Below are 19,055 nucleotides of genomic sequence, written 5' to 3' on the forward strand. Positions count from 1 at the left end.
TTCAAATCTTTGGGTTGTGCCCATATCTGTGCTTGTACAGGGTATTGTCTAGTATTAGATATAAGAATATCACACAAGATCAAGGTGGCTGGGACATGAAAAATGAGGGGAAAATCATGCTAAGGAGCACAGAAATCTTTGTTTTTTGTTTTTTAAATGGACTTTTCAGGGTTGATCAGCTAGCAACTTTGTGTTATTGTATCTTGGTAATCTCAAAGGAAAAGGTCAGAGCTAGCCTAACTAGTCCCTCCTTCACTAGTAAAGCATAGCAGCAAAAACTGTGTGGAAACTGATGGGTTAACAGGAAACTGACAGAGGAGAAGAGGGAAAGGCAGAATTTTAATTTGCTTTAGTTTCCTTGAAGGTAAACCTAACCTTGGAGCTAATGATCTGTTAAGCATAAAAGCAGATCCTGAGGATAAAAGAAGAAAGTTACCAGGAGGAAGCAGGGCATCCACCAGATTCCTACTTTATGATAAAGCCTGACACTGAGCGATGAGCTGGCCAAGTAAGCCCAGAAAAGCCCTGAGAGCCTCAACCATGAAACTTGGCGGCCACCATGAAGAAGGTGGCTGCAGAAGATGTCAACGTTGCTTTTGAAGATCAACAAAAGATAAACAAATTTGCACGGAATACGAGTAGAATCACAGAGCTGAAGGAAGAAATAGAAGTAAAAAAGAAACAGCTCCAGAATTTAGAAGATGCTTGTGATGACATCACGCTTGCAGATGAAGACTGTTTAATGATACCTTATCAAATTGGTGATGTTTTCATTAGCCATTCTCAAGAAGAAACACAAGAAATGTTAGAAGAAGTGAAGAAAAATTTGCAAGAAGAAATTGATGCCTTAGGATCCAGAGTGGAATCAATTCAGTGGGTGTTAGCAGATTTGAAAGTTCAGTTATATGCAAAATTTGGGAGCAAAATAAACCTTGAAGCTGATGCAAGCTAAACATTTTATAATACTTTTTTCTAATTTGTTAATTTGTTTAATAAACTTGAATATTGTTTAAAATGATAATTTCCCTTCTTCAAATGACATGGAAAGGAAAACTTCCTTTTTTTTAAACTTTTCATTTATTTAATGGAAACTTGCCTATTTTCACATGTCTTGCTTATTTATTTTATATTTTTAAAAGAAGACAGTATTCATCTTTGTATTTTGCATAATGATTATGTCAAGTCTAGGGGCTTTATGTCATGTTATTAAAATCAGTTGAGCAATCAAAAAAAAAAACACACACACAATGAAACTTCCTGAAACATTCTATCTAAGCTTACAACAAGAGATGAACATGTCTTCTGGGGCCACTGAAATCCCAGCAGCCTGTTCGAGAGGATTGTAGTTAAATTGAAAATTGAAAATAGGTGCTTGGTTGTAGACTTTCCTCATAAGGTGTCTCACCTTTACAGAAATGATATTATCCTTTTACCTAAGAGCTCATCACTGATTCATTTCATTTATTTCTCTCAACCACCTCACTTTTCTGTTTCTTCTTCTTATTATTATTATTTTCACATCTACAAAATGGAATAACCCTTACCTCATAGGGTTATTTTGAGGAGTAAGTAAAATACTGCTTATTGTCTGGCACATAGAAGGTACTCAACAAATGTCAGCTTTTTTTTTTTTTCTGCTTCTGAAATGCTATTTTGAGGGAAAAGTCAAGTTAGTTAATCATTCCATTATAAATTCCTGGGTCAGAAAAACAGATTTTGTCTTTTGCCCTTACAGAATTTTATGCATCATGTCTCATTTAGGACTCTGTGAGCTACTGATCTAGGGGGAAAAGAATGAAATTCAGTTTGGTTAATAAAACATCTTGGAAGGCAGTTTTTAAACTGTGATGAAGCTAGGTTAAATGGGAGCCAAGTGGAGCCATTTTCAGGGGTTTTGGAGGTGAAGCAATTTGTTTTTATATCAGTGATTCTACTCTTTAAAATCTCATGTCTAGTCCCCAAGGTTCTATAATAAAGTCTTCAATACTATACATTTTTATTAAACATCTTTTTTGGACTCCAATTTGCATTTCAGATAATATAACAAAATGTGTGTGTTTCAAATATTCACTGCATAATTGTGATTAGAACATGTAATCCCTCAAAAGATGTTAATTGCAATTTAAATTCACACTGAATATAATTAAGTGAGTTGGGGATTAGAAAGTAGATGTAAGGAGTAGTTCGGGGAACACATATTAAAAAAGCATCTACATTTTTTTCTCCTAAAATATGTAAACCTCTTTCAACTTCTGAGATTAAAAAGATGAAGGAACAGAAAAGAGGAGGAGGAAGCAGGTTAAAGGACATCTTTTTAAAAATCTCAAACTATGTTCACAATTTAGATCTTGAATTTGTGCTAATTGTGATTAGGAAGGAGGGCCGGTTTAAGTAACCTTCTCATTTGTATTCTTGAAGAGTCTTTGAATACATGTTGACTCACTTGGTGTCTGATAAAGACTTCAGTGAAACTGAGATCTTTCTAAGAACTGCAGAGAGTGATTGGATGGGAAGTGCCAACAGAGATCTTTTAGTCCAACTGTTATCTGACGCTTCAATCTTCCTCACAATCTCTTTGTCAAGGGAGTGTTTTCTGAATAATTTGATATAACAGGAACTGTGTGTGTGGACAATTCATATTTAAGCAGTGCTTTACCATGAATGCACTGTTTTAATGGAAATAAAAGAGTATTGCAAGAAACACCGATGTCTTATTTTCTTTTCTAATATGATAGTTAAAGGATACTAAAACTTGAGATTTAAGGTTTTAAAAAGTGTCAGACAGTTGTATCTTCCAGTGACTGAGAATTATTTGGTATTGAATCAAGAAGCAATTATTCAGAAGGCTCCCAGAATAAGATTATACCTCTAAACTTCATTTTATTCATAAATTTTCCTAAGAATGAGTTTTAAATCTGAGAGATCTGTCTTGAGTAGTCTAAGCACAGTTTTAAAAGTAAAAGTGTTGCTTTTACGTAAGTCATTTCTTTTTCATATGTGTTTAGAAGAGGAAAATAGCAATTAACTTCATAAACCTGTTTTGAATGAGTCACACCATAAATATAATACAAAAATTTCTTGAAGCAAAATAGAGAAAGGGAAAGAGGGAGGGAAGTGTGAGAGTAACAGAGAGAGACAGAGACAGAAAGAATGTGTGTTAGTTACACATATTGGCTGCCTAACACATTGTTGGACTCTATAAAACATAAATTTTTAAGAAACAATTTCAAAGTCTTTTCAAATTTTGTAAATGTTTGAAATATTCTTAGTGGAAATATTTCATGTGAAAATTCAGGTGGGAAGTTCTGTCTTTGTTTCATAAGAAATTGAATATCCTTTAAAAAGAATCATGAATCTAAGCTGGACTTTATCTTTTCTATTGTGGGGACTATTAAAGAAAAACATTTTTAATGTGAGTAAATAATAAGCTCTATTGAAAAGGACATAGAAACTGTTCTTCTCTAAGATAATATCTGTGGCTTTAAGTATTTGAACTCTCATCTGTCTTGTTTGCAACCTAAAATCATTCCACCTAAATGTCTTTGTTTTTTTGTTTGTTTGTTTTTTGCTATTTATTTTCCCTATAAATGCCTATTTTGATAATGACTATCATGGATTCTTTTTCTAATAATATTAAAATTACTGTTATTTTCAATGAAATGATTTTGGGGGGGAGGGTGTTAAATTCACATTATCACATGAACGTAATTTTCGACCAATGGTGTATCAAGGGAAAGGATTACCAGTCATTCCCTGTCCTAAAGCACATGGCTCTGTGACTCCTTATAGTCACATACAAAATTCCACAGTGACTATATAATAAAATTTTGTGTTCTTGTCCAGGGGCAGTGGCTGACACTTGTAATACTAGCATTTTAAGAGGCTGAGATGGATGGATTGCTTCAGCCTCAGAAGCTCAAGACCAGCCTCAATAAGAGTGAGACCCCCATCTCTACTAAAAATAGAATATCACACCCGTAATCCTAGCATTCTGGGAGGCTGATGTGGGTGGATTGCCTGAACTCACAGGTGGAGACCAGCCTGAGCCAGAGCGAGACCTCGTCTTTAAAAATAGCTGGGTGTTGTGGCGGGAGGCTGAGGCAAGAGAATTGCTTGACCCCAGGAGTCTGAGGTTGCTGTAAGCTATGATGCTACATCACTCTACAGGATGACTGTAAGCTATGATGATACGTCACTCTACAGGATGAGACAAAGTGAAACTCTGTCTCAAAAAAAAAAAGAAAATTATGTTCTTGTATGGTTTAAAAATTTTTAATAACTTTATTTTTTATATATTCCTAGTAGATAATCTCAAAATATAAACAAAGAAATACCATAATCTCACTGTTCAAATAACTATATACGTGTATATATATATATATATGTCTTTCCAAACCTTATTATCTGCACATACACTTAATGTAATGAGATCATACAGTGCATACTGTTTTGTAGTCCTGTTTGTCCACTTAATATATTGTGAACATCACTCCATGGTGTTTTATAATCACTCTTTTTATAGACTATTTATTATTTTCATGTGTGGATGTGTAAGGATTAATTTAGCCCTGGATATTTCCAACTACTTTTGCTATTAAAAATAATGGTGTGGTGAAATTTCTTTTAGTTAAATCTTTTCTTGGATCTGTAGTATTTTCTTTCTTTCTTTCTTTTTTTTTTTTTTTTTATTGAGACAGAGTCTCACTTTGTCACCCTTGGTAGAGTTCCGTGGTATCATAGCTCCCAGCAACCTCAAACTCTTGGGCTCAAGCAATTCTCTTGCCTCAGCCTCCCTAGTAGCTGGGACTATAGGTGCCTGCCACAACACCCCGCAACACAAATATATATATTTGTGGTAGTTGTTTGTTTGTTTGTTTGTTTAGGAGGCCCGGGCTGGGCTCAAACCAGGCACCCTAACTGCTGAGCTATGGGTGCCCAGCCAATTGGTAGTATTTTCATATAAAGTTTTAGAAGTCGAATTGCTGGGTCCAGGGACATGTATGGATATTGTTGAGGTATTGATGCTTACTAAACTTCCAGCAAGGTTATAAAGAGTGTAAAATTGCCTTTTCCTTGAACTCTTATCAAACATATGCATCATTATTTTTTAAAAATCTTTGCTCATTTGATGTTTTTTTTTCTCCTGCTGCTTTTGTTTTCTCAGTGCAAGTTGGCCCATTTTTTTAAAGACAGGAGGTCCACTTCTAATATGTTTTAGAAGTGTGTATTAAATAAATATTTTTATTTGACATCCTCCCCCAATATTTATCAGTCACATTTTACAGTAAAATTTAGAGGGAAATGTTTATGAAGTTATTCTATTTGTTTGTTTTGCTTCAATAAAAAAAAATGTACATTGTAGTCACTGAACACATTGTTTAACTAGATGTCTAACCATGCTGTAAATGGTGCCTGTAGAAGGATCAAGGGACAAGACCTTTAGGCTTTTTTTCTTTTTAATCACACCTTAAAATCTTAGAGAATCTGAACTTATATGTTTGGGCTACTGTTATTACAGTGAAACCTTCTGAGAGTATCTTCTCGGGTAATTTTTTTAGAGAAAGTCACTTACAGATATAAAACGTTTGACCAGAAGAAAGCCTCAGGTTGTCAGAGTTACTTATACACTGTTGTTCAGCTGGGCCTCTTTATTAAATCATCTCTTGGCAGTCCATTAGTTGTGGTGCTACAGCTATTGCATGGCCCACTAAGCTAATAGACCTTCAATCACCAGCAGAAAGATAACCTTAATAAAAATTTGAAGTCGGTTTAGTGCTTCGCTGCTTGCCGACTAGTGTTTTACTGTTTACTGTGTCTATAGAATTTCCATACTCTGTATTTTGAGATACATATATATCTTATCTACATAGTATAGTAGAGTTAGATAAAGATTAATGACCTAGAGTGGACTGTTCGGGAGTTCATCCTTGTTATTCTGACTCAGCCACTGTGTGATCTTAAGCAAGTCACTTCCCACAAGAGGCTTCTGTCAAACCCTTATAATGTAAAATTAAGAAATTGGAAAGAGGTTTTCTAATTTTTTTCTGTATTTTTAGAAAATTTAAATTACATTCTGCTGAATGTAACATGTTGAAGCTTTGTTTAAAGGTTAGCTATGATTTTATAGAACATAAAGAGAATTTTTATATTCTAACCCCTACAAAAATGTTAGTAAACAGAATGAAAATAGAAGAGATTACATTATTCAACGTTTGTGGTACAAGAGAAAGATTACTTAAAGTCTACTAATTTTTTTAAAAATCAACATTTTTGTAGTAATTACTGAAAAGTATTGTTTTTATTTTAAAAAGTAAAACTGTAAATCATGAAAATAAGCTCATTTTATCATTCACTTAATACAATTTGGATTGTAGATATTTACAAATTCTTACAATGAATGAAGAAAAAAATCAAATGTTGCTTTTTTTTTTTTTGAGACAGTCTTACTATGTCACCCTTGGTAGAGTGCTGTGGTGTCATAGCTCACAGCAACCTCAAACTCTTGGTCTTAAGCGAATCTCTTGCCTCAGCCACCCAAGTAGCTGGGACTACAGGCACGCCCACCTATTTTTTGTTGCAGCCATCATTATTGGTTAGCTGGCCCGGGCCTGGTTCGAACCTGCCAGCCTTGGTGTATGTGGCTGGTGCCATAACCACTGTGCTCCAGGCGCCGAGCCTTAATTAAGTGTTGCTTTTGGGAAGCCAGGCCTGATGTAATTTTCCTAAGAAAATTATATGACTTGATGATGTATTTTTTGCTGGTGTTTTGTTATTTTTTGCAATGAAGCCATAAAAATATGAATTTGCAAAAAGAATACAGTCTTCATCAGTTTCCACAGGTGCTCTCAAAAAAATGTTCTGCTTGCTCTCTTTTTAAGCACCCATCTGCTTTTTCATTTTCCTCATTTCTCATTGACTTTGTTCTGATTTCATTAGGTTAATTAAATGGTACATCTTCTGCAGGATTGACAGTTCTATTTAGCAACATATTTGCATTTTATGTGTGATATGTTACAAGGTTTTTAAAATTCTGTACAATTATTTAGAGTAAGCTAACCAAAGCTGAAGGGTAGAGATAGGTACTTTATAAAGGAGTTAGGGTAGGGGTGCAGGAAAGGAAAAGATTTTCTTGGGGATCATTTTAGAAATGGTTAGTTCATTAGTGGAACTTTTCCCACTGTGATGTCTCTTATGTCCTTGTACAACCTATGTTCTTCAGGGAGTTTGAAAATGAATAATTACATGATAAAGTTTTGCTGGGCCTTATTTATATAGTATATGATATTTGGTAGAATTTTGTAGAATACCCAGTAGGATTTTTTTGGTTTTTTTTTTGTTTGTTTGTTTTTTGGGACAGAGGCTTACTCTGTTGCCCAAGCTAGAGTGCCATGGCTTCATCCTAGCTCACAGCAACCTCACATTCCTGGGCTCAAGTGATCCTCCTGCCGCAGCCTCCCCCAAGTTGCTGAGACTACAGGCATCTGCCACAGCAATACCCAGTGGTTTTATATTTGCCCTCATTTAATCCTCATACAAGTTTTATAAAGTTGGTATTGTTATTCACATCTAATAAAATGAATAAACTGAGATTTAATGAGTTTTCATAGATAAGTACATGACCAAATTGTTTTGAAATCAAGTCTTTTGATCCCATTATCAGTGCTTGTTCTAGTATTTCACAAATATCTGTGTGATGATAGTTTATTTTACATGAAATCCTTACCATTTTTAAATAAGTGAAAGACAGGGTATCTTTTTTGAATGTCAGATAAAGTCAGAGTCTTTAAGCATCTATATTATGTTATTATTAAAAATAATGACTTGAAAAGACATTTTTATGATACAAATCACAAGCATGCCTTGAAGCTTAATCTTTCTAAGATAGGAATTAGTAACTATAATTCTGTTGTTTTGATTCTTTTATGTTTTTATTAAATCTTATTGCTTTTTTATTAAAATTTTCTGTGTAAACCTTAGAACCAAGTAAATAAGAAAAAGGTAAACCTTAGAAAAAAGAAAAAGATAAACCTTAATGCCATACAGTTATGTTTTTCTACCTTTTGTTGACTTTTAAAATGTTTACATATATGAAAAGTCTTGTTTTTATGTATATCATTTACAGAGATTTAAATTCAAGCTTTATAATATATGTGCATTAGTTTGGAAAATATTTCAAGTTCGTAAACCCTAACACAGTCAAGATTTAGATCACTGCCATCATAACAAAAAATTCTTTTATGCCTCTTTCCCTTCTCCTGCCTGCAGTCCCTGACAGCCAGTGAGCTGGTTTCTATCTGTATGGTTTTGCCTTTTCCAGAATAGTCTATCAATGGAATAGTAAGGTACTTTTGTGTCTGGCTGCTGTACTTTCGCATAATGCTTTTGAGATTCATCCATGTTGTTGCATGTATCAGTAGTTCAGTCCTTTTTATTGCTGAGGAATATTCCTTTGTATGCAAATCTATCACAATTTCTTTATCTATTTCTTTATCCAGTCTATCAAATCTATCACAATTTCTTTATCTATTTCTTTATCCAGTCTATCAAATCTATCACAATTTCTTTATCTATTTCTTTATCCAGTCTATCAAATCTATCACAATTTCTTTATCCATTCACTAGCTGATGGACATTTGGGTAGTTTTTTGGTTTTGAGCTATTACAAATAAAGCTGAACATTTGAATCCAAGTCTTTGTGTGAACATGTGGATGTCTGTCTCTTTTATAAATACCTAGTGGTGGGGTGGCCACATCAGTCATATGGTAAGTATATGGGTGAGTGTGAAAGAAACTGCCAAACTATTTTCCATAGTGGCTGTATCATTTTTAGTCAAAGCAATGTTACATGAGGGTTCTAGTTGGTCCACATCCTCACCAGCACTGAACTGTCAGTGTCTGAGTTTTATCTCATGGTGATTTTAATATACATTAATATCTAATGATGTTTAGTGTCTTTTCATGTGTTGATTTACCATCTATCACTCTTCTTCAGTGAAATATCTGTCCAAATCTTTTGTACATTTTTTCCATTAAATTGTCTTCTTATTTAGCTATAAGAGGTTTTTAATTTTTACTTTTAAATATAGTCTACATATAGATATGTATTTACAAACACATTCTTTCAGCCTGTGGCTCTGTTTTTCATTTTCTCTGCATTGTCTCTAAAGGAAAGAAGTTTTAAATTGTGATAAAGTCATTTGTCAATTTTTTTATTCTAAAGTTTATGATTTTTGTGTATTAACTTAGAAACATTGTCTTAATCCAAATCACTAAGATTTTCTATGTGTGTTCTTCTAAAAGTTTTATAGATTTAGCTCTTGTGTTAAAGTCTATAATCCAGTCCAACATAGATTTTGTATATAGTGAGGTGAATGTCAAAGGTTTTTTTTTTTTAATTTATAGATTTTTTTTTGGTTGTTTCATATAGATGTCCAGTTACCACATATTGAAAAGATTATCTTTTCCCCACTAAATTACTCCAGCACTCTTGTCAAAAATCATTGTACTGTATCCATGTGAGTCTGTTTCTGGACTTTCTATTCTGTTCCATTTATTGATCTGTATATCTGCCTTTAAGCCAGCACCACATGGTCTTAATTGGTGTAGCATTTTATTAAGTATTGAAATCAGTAGTGCAAGTCTTCCAACTTTTTTCCCCAATAAAATTTTGTTGAATAATAAATAAATAAATAAATACATAAAATTTATTTCAAAAATAACTTTGAGTCATCTTGTCAATTTCTACTAAAAATCCTGCAGGGAATTTGATCAAGATTACATTGAGTCTATAAATCAATATGGAAAGATTTGTCATCTTAACACTGATATTCATGTCCCTCCATTTAAGCCTTTTAAAATTTCCCTCATCAATGTTTTGTAGCCTTTAACATACAAATTCTGCACATATTTTGTTAGTTTCTATGTTTCATGTTTGTGATGCTATTTGTAAATAGCATTTTTATTAATTTTGATTTAAAAGTATTCCTTGCTAATACAAGCAAAAGGGATGGAGGGAGGGGGTGGGGCCTTGGTGTGTGTCACACTTTATGGGGGCAAGACGTGATTGCAAGAGGGACTTTACCTAACAATTGCAATCAGTGTAACCTGGCTTATTGTACCCTCAATGAATCCCCAACAATAAAAAAAAAATAGAAATGCATTTATTTTTATAGATAGACCTGTATTGTACGACCTTGATAAACTCATTCATTGTTGTAGTTTTCTGTTTGGGGAGGAGAGGAATTTTCTAGGATGACATGATTTGTGAATAAAGATGGACTTATTCTTCTTTTCTAATCTGTATGCCTTTTATTTCTTTTTCTTCAATTATTGCATGGTTAGAACTTTTAGGCTGTCAAAACAAAAGTCAAATCATATTAGTAAAGTGAATTTTCAAGTTTATTATTGAATAAAAGAGTAAACACAAATTGTGACTCAAGCGACTTCAAAATTTAAATTAGTTAGAATCCCAGAGGTAGACTATTACAGATTGAGTTATATTGCAAAAATGGGAGAGTTGTTTAAACTTTATAGTGATTGGTTATAAAATTGGGGATTTCCAGATAGCAGGGAATTGGATAGTAACAATTATTTTTACCATTTTTGGAGATGACTTAGTTTTATTTCTGATTATCAGAAGCACATACAAGAAATAGCCCAAGTTAAGGTTAAGGTCTCTTTCTTTCTTTTTTTTTTTTTTTTTTTTTGTAGAGACAGAGTCTCACTGTACTGCCCTCGGGCAGAGTGCGTGGCCTCACACTGCTCACAGCAACTTCTAACTCTTGGGCTTACGCGATTCTCTTGCCTCAGCCTCCAGAGCAGCTGGGACTACAGGCGCCCGCCACAACGGCCGGCTATTTTTCTGTTGCAGTTTGGCCCGGGCTGGGTCCGAACCCGCCACCCTCGGCATATGGGGCCGGCGCCCTACTCCCTGAGCCACAGGCACTGCCCCAAGGTCTCTTTCTTGGTCTGTTGGGTAATTTTAAGTCCTGGTCTTCATTTTATTTTACTTTGACAAGGCAAAAGTTGAGCAGAAATAATAGTGAAAGTTGACATCTTCACTTTGTTCGTGATTTTAGGAACATACACTTTTTTGCCATGAAGCCTAACATTAGCTGTTTGGTTTTTATGAAGACATTCTGTGTCAGGGGAAGAAATTTTTAAATCAATTCTAGATTTTTGAGTTTTTACTCATGAATATCTGAGTTTTATCAAATATTTTTTTCTTCATCTATTGGAATGATTATATGTTTTCCTTTTAAAAGCTTTTGACAAGGTACATTGCTTTGATTGATATTACAATCTTTTTTTTTTTTTTTTTTTTTTTTTTTTTTTTTTGTGGTTTTTGGCCAGGGCTGGGTTTGAACCCGCCACCTCCGGCATATGGGACCGGCCCCCTACTCCTTGAGCCACAGGCGCTGCCCTGATATTACAATCTTAAACCAACTTTATATTCCTAGAATAAACCCTACTTGGTCATAATGTATCATTCTTTTCTTATATTACTAAGTTTAATTAGTTCAAATTTTGTAAGGAGTTTTATGTCTATCTGTGTGCGCGATGATTATTGCTTTGCAGTTTTCATGTTTTAATCTGGTGTCGTACAGGCTAGTGCTTGTCTCATAAAATGATTTGGCATAATTTCCTGCTTGTATTTTCTGTGTGATTTTCATGAAATTACTATTATTTCTTCTTTAAATATTTGGTAGAATTCACTGGTGAAGGCATTGGCCCTGTAAATTTTTTGAGAACATTTTTAAGCATATGTTATCTTTAATAGAGAATGGTCAGTTTAAGTTGCTTGTTGTTTTTGAGAGAGCTTTGGTAGTTTGTGTCTTTCAAGGAATTTGTTCATTTTATCTAAGTCAGGAGTTCTCAACCTGTGGGTCGTGACCCCTTTGTGGGGCAAACGAGCCTTTCACAGGGGTTGCCTAAATATATACTGCATATCAGATATTTACATTACGATTCATCACAGTAGCAAAATTACAGTTATGAAGTAGCAACGAAAATAATTTTATAGTTGGGGGGTCACCACAACATGAGGAACTGTATTAAAGGGTCATGGCATTAGGAAGGTTGAGAACCACTTTGTTAAACTTTGGGGCCTAACGTTCTCAATTTACTCATCTTTTAAATGTCTGAAGGATTTTAGGATGTCTCTTCTTTCATTCCTGGTAGTGGTAATTTCTGTCTTTCCTTTTCTTCCCCTCGAAAGCAGGAATGGACAAACTGTGGTTTGTAGCCACATCAAGCTTGTCACATGTTTTTGCATGGTATGTAAGTTAAGAATAACTTTTACATTTTTTTAACGATTAGGGGAAAAAAATCTGAAGAAGAATAAAATTTCATAACACATGAAAATTAAGTGAAAATCAAATTTTAGTATCCGTGCATAGATAAAGCTTTGTTGGAATACAACCTTACTCTTCAGTTCATACAGGACCTACAGCTGCTTTTGGCTACAACAGTGGAGGTGAGCATTTGTGACCATAGGGCCACAAAATATGAAATATTTATGTGGCTGTTGCATGATAAAAAATATATCTAGTGTTTGTCCTGTGTTTTTGGCATGAAGGTTCAAAAATCTTTGGAATTTCCTAAGTGTTAAGAGTGTCTTTGTTTTGCCAATCAGATGAGGTGGTGGGCCCTTAGATAGCTTCGAGGTGAGGGCTGGTCACCAGAGAGACTAAGCGTGGGATTAGAACCTTGGAACTTTTAGCTGACTGCTCTTCAGGGAAAGGAAGAGCTGGCGATTGAGTTTAACCATGTGGTCAGTGAGTCAATCAATTATTCCTACATACTGAAACCTTATTTAAAAACTCCAGACACTGAAGCACAGTGTTTCTTCCTGGACACCAAAGCTTAGTGTTGCTTCCTGGTTGGTAAAGATCTTAATGTTCTCTAAGATGGTAGGAAGCTCTGTACTCCTTCCCTGATCTTGCCCTTTCTCTACATATCCCTTACAATAAAACTGTAATTATAGCACTTTTAATGAGTTCTGTGAGTTATTCTAGTAAATTATTGAACCTAAGGGGAACATGGAATCTCTTGAATTTACAGCCAGTTGGTCAGAGGTGTAGGTAGTCTGAGGACTCTCAAAGTACAGCTGCTGTTAAAAGTAGGGTGGTCTTATGGAGGCCTGAGTCTTTAACTTGTGGAATTTGACATCAATTCCAAGTAGTTAGCATAACACTGTGTTGCAATATAGGTTAAATCAGTTGGGTAAAATAAAAGAGTGACTCTTTACAGAGAAAATTCACTAGTCCCTCCTGTTCTAGAGGGTTATCAGTTCTATCAGTCTTTTTCCAAAAATCTAGTTTTTTATTTTATTGACTACTCGGTTATTTTTCTGTTTCTTTATTTCATTAGATTTCATTAGTTTCTGATCATATCTTTATTATTTCCTTCTTGTGCCTATTTTGTGTACAATTTGCCCTTCTTTTTCTAATTTATTATGTTTCTTGGCATTATGCCATTTTTCTCATCTTCTTTTTCATTGACATCATGTTTGCAGCTTGAAATTGGCCGTGGTGGGAGTATTTACAGCATAAAAATCAGCAAATATTACAAATTGGTATTCCTCCCCTTATCCTTGGAGTCAGTTGTTAACTATTTAGTAGCCCATTACTTGTATTGGCAAAAATAGCTCTTTAAAATTTTTCTCAGGGGATCTAACATGAAAAAATAGTTTCCAATAAAAAGATAGTTCAGAAACAGAAAGAATTTACTAGCAAAAAAATGTGATTTAAAACACAGACTTTAGCTCAAAACTCAAAAAGAGGTTGTGCTGTTTTCAATCCTGAAGACATGAAGAATAGGATAGGTAGGGACCATTAGTTAGTGATTTCAGTGTGGTCCTTTTCGAGGAGGAGGAGTGCCTTGATTAGATGATGTACAGAAGTCCATTGCAGTTCTGTGAATCTAGGGTAAGTTATTTCCCAGAAGATGGTAGGAAAGCTATTTTATTGCTAATGAAAAGCTGATGAGAGAGTTATTGCTGAGGGACTGATCCATTGCCCTCTTAAGAAGCTCTGAGATTCCCAGACTTAATGGATGGAAAAGGAGCAGAAATAACAGAGTTAAGTCAGCTAGAGTCTAAAATTTTTAAGAAACATTAGATACTTTGACATAGGCTGTCACTTATGTTTTGTGGATGCCCTTCTAAACAAAGTGTTAGAAGTGTTAGGGGAATTCTTGGCTAATTCCTCTCTTGGTGTGCTGAGAGCTTAGTTCATATGTTGACATTAAATAGTACTTCCATTAATTGATCAGAAAAGTGCTCATTGTATATCACTAGAAGATATTGAAAAACCCCTTATTTTTATAGTTATTTTCTATGCTATCATAACTCTTTGTTACCCCCGATCTTGTATCGTAGCTATCGTGATGTTTGTCTTCTAGTCTAGGCTGTGTGTTAGTACTCTGTGGTATTTATTTTTGTGTTCTGAGTTCCTAGCTTAATAAATTGCTTAATAAATTTATGTTGAATGAATTAATAATTAGAGAAGCATTTGTTTTGTTCTTTTTTGGGAGATAGGAAACCCAAATGAGTCAGAGCAATTAAACTTTAGGAATATTGAGAAATTTATAGCAGTACATCTTTAAGAAGATGTACTGTCAGCAGTATATAACATTTTAAGTTTCATTCATCTTAATCTTAGATATTTACAAGAGCTTAATAAATATTAATAGACAAATATTAAAAGTGTACATTTGCAGTTCAAGAGTTGGTATTCTGGCTTAAGTCCCTGTTTGTTCCTAGGAATATTGAATATTCAATGTTAGTATAGAAAAGAAGACCAAGTAGTTTCTTCTCTATATTAGCACCTAATAGGTGCACAGCATTGTTCAAGGTTTGCCTAAGTTCAAGAGAAAGCCTCTAAAATTACAATTGTACTTAACATATACAATTTATTATGTGGTTTTTTTCTAAGAAATATATAATCTGTACACAAATATTGAAAGTCAAGAAAAAGTATAAAGGAAAAAATATCCATAATCTCATTACCTCAACATAACTGCTATTACTGTTTTGGCATATGCACTTTTTCTGTTATATAGCTACAAATGTCTGTTTAAATAATATAGAAGATAGGCAGTGAGGGTGTAATAGAGAGGGTGCAGGAAGTGTCTGCCAATGAGTTCTGTTCTGGCTTTGCTACTGTACAATATGAACTTGGGAAAGATCCTTCGCCTCTGGAGTTCTGTTTCTTGATTTATAAGGGATTATCATAGTACCTAAGAACACTCCTCACTTGCAAACTCTCATTTCATTGAAATTCAACATTTTTTTGAAGACTGATATTTCAAGAGGATGCAATCAGCAGTGTTGGATTAGGTCTGTATTCATCTCAAGTACTATAAGGCAGATTTAAAAATCTTGAATTAATATAAATATTTTCCTGCTAATATTAGGTTTTGTTATAATGAACCAGTAACATGTAAAGTAACAAATGTCTTCTAGAATCATACCCAAAATTGGAATTGATGAGCTTATTCAAGCTCATAAATAAGTTTTATAAAAATGTTAAAACATTTCTTTTAAGCTTTCAAAAAGTATGCTATTTGGAATAAGAAACACAGAATCACTACTATTTTAAGAACATGGTGTTTTATCAAGAAAAATCAAAGCAGCTGTGTTACTTGGTTCTTTATTGCACCTAAAGAAAATTGATTTTGCCCTCTCTCTGCTGCTCAATGCATATTGTGAAAATGTAGATGGGCATGCAAGAACTATTGCATATTATACACCAAGGCTTTAAAGGTGTTAAAAGGTGTCTGGTTTGTCTTAGAAGTGTCAGTTTGCACTTTAAGCGATTTTTGTTGCACAGTTAAGATGTCCTTTTACCTTTACCATTTTGTTCTGGGCTTTTTTTGTATGCATTTTAACGGTTATTTAAGACTCCCCATGTGCTTAGAAAGGAATCTGAATATATGTGCCTTTTTTTTTTTTTATAAAGCCTCTCAAATGACTGGGAGCTGCAGTTGGAACAATATGTAAAGATAGAGCTTGTGAAAGATTTCCTTTATTAACTGTCATCATCCGCAGAATATATGTTCAAATAAACGTTGTATAATAACTAAATTTGAGATTAATAGGCCCCTTAAGAAACAGCGAAGTCATTCAGAATAGTCAGTGAAAAATAGGCTGCAAGACTGTAACATGCACATATTGTCCTGCTTACGTGCTCTCTCTGGTGTCATTCCCATTCATCACTGTCGGCCTGCTCTGTTCTCATTAAAACACTCCTGCACAAAAGCAACTTAATTTTCTTAAGAGGAGAGGACACCTGATTCAATTCAGCACCCAGAAACAGTAACTTGAATATATTTTTTTCCTAGCCTGAATTGAGATGAATAGTTACAAATAGCAACCCCCTTCATTCACCTCAAGATTTAGAATATTAAAAGATTTTTTTCCAGTGGTATCAAGAAATGGACCAGTAGAAATAGACAGAAAATGTAGCTTACTCTTAGCAAAACAGCTGGATGTTGAACATGTACCTTGTATATCTAATATGTAGGTGGGTGTTTAAGTGAGACAGTGTGTAAAGTTCTGTTTTCTTAAGTGGTGAATGCCTTGTAGCAGTACCATAGTCTTCATTGAGGTTTCTTTGTTGAGAAGAACTATTCAGTAATGTTTTCAACAGTATTCTTTTTTAGCCATTGCTGCTTAAAAAATACAATGATACATATACACCCAGTGAAAAGTATCCCTAATGTAGAGCATGAACTATAAACTCACATTTTAATTATTATCTTGTATATGCTTATCTGCAGTATGGTTTAATAATACTTAAATATGGTATAGAAATGTATAACTCAAATTTTATTTGTTGTGACATTTATACAAGGAAAGTAGTGATAATTAGTCAGTATTAGTAAAATAGCAACGAAGGTTGTGTGTGAGAATGCCAATTAAATTGGCTTTGAAAACAGAATAAACTTTTCTTAATTATTTTTTGCCTTTCTATAGCACTTTACAAAATATATTACAAGTAAAAAGAAAGTTTTTTGTGTTTCCATATTTAATTGAAGACCACAATTTGGAATTCTGTATTTGGTATTTTAGTCTTTATGTGTGTTTCAAACTGAACTTACGTTTTGGAAGAAAATAAATATGAAGGCCAGTTTTTTTTCTTGTGACTCAGAGACAGGTGTGATATAAGTTCACACAGTTGAGAGATTTTCCCATGGGAAAGCAATTCACCTTTGATTTCCAACACTAGTGACCAACAGTCAATTTTCCTTATTTTCAACGATATTATATGCAATGGGAACAAGAGATTGTTCTAAGTAAAAATATGACTACTCAAATTCATAACTTAGAGGAAATACTTTTTAATTTATCCAACTTGCCTGATTAGTTCTTTATAATTTCCCCCCTTGTTTAAAAACATGATTGTGTCAACTCGTTCTTCTAGTAATAGAAAATCAAACTAAAAATGGCTTAAAGAAGCAAGGATTTATTTTTCTCATATATCAAGATCATGGAGGTAGGGGCTTTCGGCCTTTTTTTCTGAATCTCAATGATGCTAGAGTGGCTTATTCTGCAAAGCCCTTATGGATGCAAGAGCGCCTTCACTGCTCTAAGCAAGAAGGGGAAGTGCTCAGAACTAACCTCCCTCCGTCTCCCAACATCCAGGTTGCGTCAGTTTTTATCTGCCTGGCCAGAACTTTGTTGCAAGGCAATGGCAACCCCTAGCTTTTCCTTTTTCTTATTTTGAGGTATGTACCTTGTATATCTAATATGTTGAATTTTTATCATGAAGGGATATTGAAGTTTTATCAAATGTTTTTTTGTTTGTTGGTTTGTTTTAAGATAGACTCTCACGCTCTCACCCTTGGTAGAGTGCTAAGGCATCATCATAGCTTACAGCAATCACAAACTCTTGGGCTCAAGAGATCTTCTTGCCTCAGCCTCTCAAGCAGCTCTGACTATAGGCTCACACTACAACACCGGGCTAGTTTTTCTATTTTTAGTAGAGACAGGATACCTCTCTTGCTCAGGCTGGTCTTGAACTCCTGAGCGCAAGCAATGTACCTTCCTCAGCCTCCAAGAGCACTAGGATTACAGGCATGAGCCCCTGCAACTGGCCTATCAAATGCTTTTTGTTGTCGTCTATTGAGATGAGCATATGGTTTTAGCTCTTCATTCTGTTAACGTTCTGTATCACATTTATTTATTTGCATATGTTGAACCATCCTTGCATCCCTAGGATAAATGTCACTTGATTACTGTGTATTATGGTTTCGATGTACTGTTAGATTTGGTTTGCTAGTATTTTGTTGAGGACTTGTGGGTCTATATTCATCAGGGATATTGCTTTGTAGTTTTGTTGTCTTTTTCATATTGTCCTTGTCCATTTTTAGTTATCACGGTAATGGCTGATCCCTTAGAATTATAGTAGAACCTCCATAGTTGACCACCTCCTTAGGTTGACTAATTCCCATAGACCAGACATGCACCTCATGTGCGTATCAGTACAATGGGCTTGACCACCTCTGTATTTTGAGCAGTTTGTTACAGTCCCTTGGGTGGTCAACTTACAGGGGTTCTACTGTAATTAGAAAGAATTTCCTCTTCCTCATTTTTTGGGAAAAGTTTGAGAAGCATTGATGTGACTTCTCCTGTATAAATTTGCTAGACTTCAGCAGTGAAGCCACCCAGTCCTCAACTTTCTTTGTTGACAGACTTTTTATTAGTGATTCAATCTCATCACTTGTTATTTGTCTGTTCAGGTTTTCCATTTAGCTTTTCCTTTTCCATGTATAATTTTATATCTTGTTTAAAGAAATTTTTTTCTGAAGGTATAAAAATACCTTCTAAAAGTTTTAAAGGTTTTTCCTTCTGTATACAGGTCTTTATTTAGTATTTTTTCTTTAGTATATTTGACAAAGCCAGTTGCTTCTCCTTTCCTCCCTGCTTTGTAATGGTACTCATTTTATACAACATACAGCTTTCACATATGGCTTGTAGTTTTTTTATTGTTAGCTTTTTTCACTAGGGGCCGTTTTGTCTGAGAATCCACTTTGTTCTGGTTAATGAAGTA

The 19,055-nt window shown here is 34.3% G+C and overlaps 2 protein-coding genes across 2 annotated transcripts in view; both read left to right on the top strand.

Moving 5' to 3' along the window:
• Positions 1 to 19,055, top strand: part of LOC128579350 (sodium/bile acid cotransporter 7-like) — a 121,798-nt gene that overhangs the window by 94,896 nt on the left and 7,847 nt on the right. The gene's annotated exons all lie outside the window — the stretch shown is intronic.
• Positions 554 to 952, top strand: LOC128579351 (prefoldin subunit 4-like). The gene has a single exon (XM_053581494.1). The coding sequence runs from the start codon at positions 560 to 562 to the stop codon at positions 950 to 952; it is 393 nt and encodes a 130-aa protein (XP_053437469.1). The 5' UTR covers positions 554 to 559.

This window comes from Nycticebus coucang, unplaced genomic scaffold, assembly GCF_027406575.1.
Source record: "Nycticebus coucang isolate mNycCou1 unplaced genomic scaffold, mNycCou1.pri scaffold_46, whole genome shotgun sequence".
NCBI classification, from domain to species: Eukaryota; Metazoa; Chordata; class Mammalia; order Primates; family Lorisidae; genus Nycticebus; species Nycticebus coucang.